General features: G+C 47.2%; 1 protein-coding gene across 1 annotated transcript in view; it reads left to right on the forward strand.

Moving 5' to 3' along the window:
- Positions 1-2,130: 2,130 nt before the first annotated feature.
- The window catches only part of LOC106813046 (peripheral plasma membrane protein CASK-like), a gene marked incomplete at its 3' end in the record, with an annotated part of 13,376 nt that continues 10,354 nt past the window's right edge, over positions 2,131-5,152 (forward strand). Inside the window, 3 exon segments of the mRNA XM_014817092.1 lie at positions 2,131-2,139; positions 2,764-2,961; positions 4,704-4,782. Coding sequence (XP_014672578.1) covers positions 2,131-2,139; positions 2,764-2,961; positions 4,704-4,782 — 286 coding nt within the window.

Genomic DNA, 5,152 nt, shown 5'->3' on the forward strand with positions numbered 1-5,152 from the left:
CTCTCTCTCTTCCTCCCTCCCTCTTTTTGTGAATATACTGCCGCCATTGAAGGATTAGTGGCCTTTAGTTATTGCCTCCTATGACGTTATAATTTTTTAATGACTCGCTGCAGCGCCCTGATGACTTGTCATCTAATGCGAGACACGGATAGACAGGCTGACGCGTTAATAGGCGTGTGGCTCCCATGAGGCTGCTGATGCTTTTTAAAACTGCAGCCGCGTTGACGATGTAGAGCTGGAAGCCACTCCGTCAAGCCTCGTCCATATTTTTAACTTTTCGCTAGTCGGGTGAGGCGGAGGGATGCGTAGACGCGTGGCAGCATCCTGGCACTATATCTGCTAGGGATGGAGCGTGTTGCACGTAGTTGTGGTAACGATCGTTTCCAGTTGACTCGAATGTAAAGTCGAATGTCGCACGTCGTGTCTCGACCGCTAGCTGTCTCTTTGGGCATCAGCCGTGATTGTTTCAAGTTGGTTCGAATGTGAAGACGATCGATCATGTTTGGTTGCAAAAGTAAACATCAATCAGTGGCGTCACGTGTGATGTTCAGGGTGCACCCTGAGATTGACTTTTCGTTACTCATTGCTCGTAAAAGAGAGAATAAGAGAGGGAAGGAGACCGATTTCTCATAAAACCAGGTGTAATGGCAGCCATCATTACTTGTATTGTCAATAAGCGGATTCTTTATTTGATGTCCTTTATTTCCAGAAACACATGTACATTACATTATACGTTATACAGAATATCTGCAATACTGTGATGGTAGTAGCATATAGTTCAGTGATGGCACAAACAGGTATATATAGCATAAAAAGTTTTACAAAGTAGTGCATATGAGCGTACTAATTACACTTCATTACAAGAAGTTCATAAAAGAAGGTTATCATGCTAGTAGTAGCATATTTAGAATAAGCAGAGTTTTAGCAGTGTGGAGTTTACTGAGCAGTTAATGTGTAATCTCCTCTCCTTGTTTACATGCCATTATTTAGACACGTCTGCATCATGATGTCGTTTCTTTGCGTTTGGCACATGGTCCTGCAATGTGAAGTATTCGTTACATCATACGCATGAATCTACGATGTCTTTCGTTGTTTGTGTCACACACACACACATCACCCTACGATGTCTCGTTCTTTGTGTCACACACACATCACCCTACGATTCTTTCGTTTTCTGTGTCCACAACACACTTAACCCTAACGATGTCTTTCGCTTCTTTTGTGCTCAACACACACATCACCTACCGATGTCTTTCGTTCTTTGTGTCAACACACACATCAGCCTACCGATGTCCTTAGCGATTCTCTTGTGTCACACACACATCACACCCTACCGATGCTTTTCGTTTCTTTGTGTCAACCACACATCACCCTACGACATGTCTTTCGTTCTTTGTTACACACACATATCTCTAGCGATGTCTTTCGTTTGTATTGTAGTCACACACACATCACCCTAGCGATGTCTTTCTTGTTATGTGTTCACGCCACAAGCATCCACCCTAACGGATGGTCTTTCGTTCTTTGTGTCACACACCGCCACCACACCACACACACACACACACACACACACACACACACACACACACACACACACACACACACACACGCACACACACGACACACACAAACACACACACCACACACACACACCCTCACACACACGACACACGACCACACACACACACACGACACCACACACACACACACCACACGCACACATTTACCATCACCACGATGTCTTTCGTTTGTTTGTAGTCAACCACACAGCATCACCCTACGAATGCTCTTTTCGTTTGTTTGTGTCACCACACACACATTCACCCTACGATGTCTTCCGTTCGCTTTGTGTGCTGTCACAACACACATCACTACGAGTTTTTCGTTTGTTGTGCTCCACGCACACATTCACCATACGATGTCTTTCGTTTGTTTGGTCACAGCACCACACATCACCCTACGATGTCTTTTCGTTGTTTGTGCTCACACACACATCCACCCTACGATGTCGTTTCGCTTCTGTTGTGTCACAACCACACATCACCCTAACGATGTCTTCGTTCTTTGTGTCACACACACATCATCCCTACGATGTCTTTGTTCTTTGTGTCACACACAACATCACCGACGATGGCTTTCGTTTGTTTGAGTCACACACACAGCACCTACGATGTCTTTTTTCCCCCCCCCCCCCCTCCCCCACTTCCTTGTGTCACGCACGATGTTACGCACGCACACACACACCACACACACACCACCCACACACCACACACACACACACAACACACACACACACCACCCTACGATGTATGCGTTGCGCCAAGCACCGCACGATCTCACACGATAGCTCTGAAGTTTGTTGCGCAGTCCCTCCTTCAGGCACATGATGTAGTAGCTCACGAGATCTATGATATTCGTTGCAGGCCCTCCTTCAGGCACATGATGTAGTAGCGCACGAGTATCTTTGATATTCGGTTGCAGGGCTCCTTCAGCACAATGATGTGTAGCTGCCACGAGATCTATGATATTCGTTGCAGGCCCTCCTTCAGGCACATGATGTAGTAGCTCACGAGATCTATGATATCGTTGCAGGCCCTCCTTCAGGCACATGATGTAGTAGCTCACGAGATCTATGATATTCGTTGCAGGCCCTCCTTCAGGCACATGATGTAGTAGCGCACGAGATCTATGATATTCGTTGCAGGCCCTCCTTCAGGCACATGGATGTAGTAGCCTCACGAGAGTCTATGATATTCGTTGCAGGCCCTCCTTCAGGCACATGATGTAGTAGCGCACGAGATCTATGGCGAGGAAGCCATTCGTGTGACTCCGCCTCCGATGTCGCCGTATCTAAATGGTAACGAGGAAGAGTACGATGGCGCCACTGACGAACTAGAAGAGATGGAGAGTGTGACACGCGTACGACTCGTGCAGTTCCAGAAGAACACCGATGAGCCTATGGTAAATCGTAATAGTATAATAATAATATTATAATAGTAATATAATAATAATATTAATAATAGTAATATTTAGTAATAGTATTAGTAATATTATTAGTTTAAAATAGTAATAATAATAATAATAATAACATCCTGCACAAAATTCTGGATTGAATCCCTATGTCCCAGGTTGGAACACGGCAAACCCAGAAACCATCGGCTAATGCCGGGATCCACTTTGGAAATAATATTAATAATAATAATAATAATAATAATGGTAATGATAGTGTAAGCACTGCTTTCCCTCCGTGCACCCTGTGGGCAGGTGGTGTACATACGAGTGAAATTTCTGCGTAGAAAATACATTGTAAATTATTCTCACGTATGAAGTAGAAGTCGCAGCTGAAAAGAACGCCTGCACGTAGGGTCAGAAACACCGAAAATAGTTAGGAGGTATCATAAGGTGTAGTCTCGGATGTCGTAGCTTTTGTACAGCTCTTCGTGGGCATAACATCTTGTATTATATACAGTATGTCATATCGTATCACTTGTCATGTTTGATTTTTGATGTTTTTTTTTACAACGGGTCTCTGGGTTCTATACTTGGATTCCACCCACGTGATTTCATGTAGATGCACGTCATTTTACCTTTATTGCCTTCATGTGACGGTTTAGTAGAGTTCATTTCGTCATCGAGTGTGTGTGAGAATTGATAGAGAGATATATAGAATTTGTAGGGCTGTACACGTGCGTGTGAGCTCATGCATCTGTCATGTTATATACGGGCGTGTGTCTGTAGTGTAAGCATACTCCTGTTCGTACAGTTTTCTTTACCGTTTTATTCCATCTATATATTATGTTCGCGGCATACATTAAAATATCTTCGTCATTTTATATACTAATATTATATCAGGGATTACGGCGTTGCGCACGAGGCAATCTGAATCATAACATCGGCTTTCGCAAGAGAGACACTCGATCAGCAGGCGTGCCGGGACCGCGAGCTTAGCGAGCTGTCGTAAACAAAATTTTAATTAGAAAATGTATGCGGCGACGTCTTGCGCCCGTCGCATCTCGGCGCTGCTGCAGCTGCGGGCCGGATTATTTCGGATTATTTCGGATTATTTTGGTTCGGTTCGCTCTAATTCGGACGTTAGCTGCTGATGTCTGCTGATGTCTACGTCAGCATCGTCTTCCGGGCTAAATACGCATGGCGTCTCTCATTAAGTGGATGTTAGTCGGCGGAGAGCGGGAGATATACGGTTACTGTCGTGCTTCCATTAGAGAGAAAAAAGCTATGCGGCGGACATTCGAGCCGGCATGTTGATGGAGAAAGAGGAGGAGGAGGAGGAGGGGTGGACAGGAGGAGGGGGAGGAGCAGGATGCGGGATGAGAGTGAGAAGAAGGAAAGAGGAGGAAGGAGGAAGGCAACGGGGGAGAGGCGGATGAGGAGGAGAAGGAGGGGAGGGGGAAGAAGGCAGAGGGTGGACCAGGAAGAGGGACGGGGAGGAGCGGGAGAGGAGGAGGTGGAGGAGAAAGGGGTGGAACAGAGCAGGGGGGAGGATGAAGGAGGAGGAGGAAGGGAGGGGGAGGAGGATGGGTGGAAAGGAGGAGGGGAGGAGGCGGGATGAGGAGGAGGAGGAGGAGGAGGGAAGGGGAGGAGCGGGGATGAGGAGGAGGAGGAGAGGGAGAGGAGGGGTGAGGAGACGTGTAGGCAAGAGGTGTGTGTACTACATTGCGCGTGTGTGTGTTTGTGATTTACAGGGGATCACTCTGAAGGTGAACGAGGAGGGGAAGTGCATCGTGGCCCGGATCTGCACGGGTGGAATGATACATCGGCAAGGTAAGCGTTTCAGCTGGTGCTACTGGTGCGCCTTGCGTGCATATGCGTGGCACGCCGTCTGAAGTGTGCGTGGCGTTCGTATAGGTCGGCGTGCGCATTCGTGCGTCTGTGCGTGCGTGCGTGCATGTTCTGTACGTGCGTGCGTGCGTGTGCTGTACGTGCGTGCGTGCGTTCTTAAACTGCGTGCGTGCGTGCCCGTGTCTGTGACGATGCGTTGTCATTGTGTTCGTACGTGCGGTGCGTGCGTATGCGCGCTGTTAGTCATGTTTACCATTCGCATCAGTTTCATAAACAGCTTTTGTCATCGCGAAATGGATGCGCGCAATTAGGACTCCCCAACATGGGTTCAATTCAGCCATAATAGTGACAG

This window comes from Priapulus caudatus, unplaced genomic scaffold, assembly GCF_000485595.1.
Source record: "Priapulus caudatus unplaced genomic scaffold, Priapulus_caudatus-5.0.1 Scaffold718, whole genome shotgun sequence".
Lineage (NCBI taxonomy): Eukaryota > Metazoa > Priapulida > Priapulimorpha > Priapulimorphida > Priapulidae > Priapulus > Priapulus caudatus.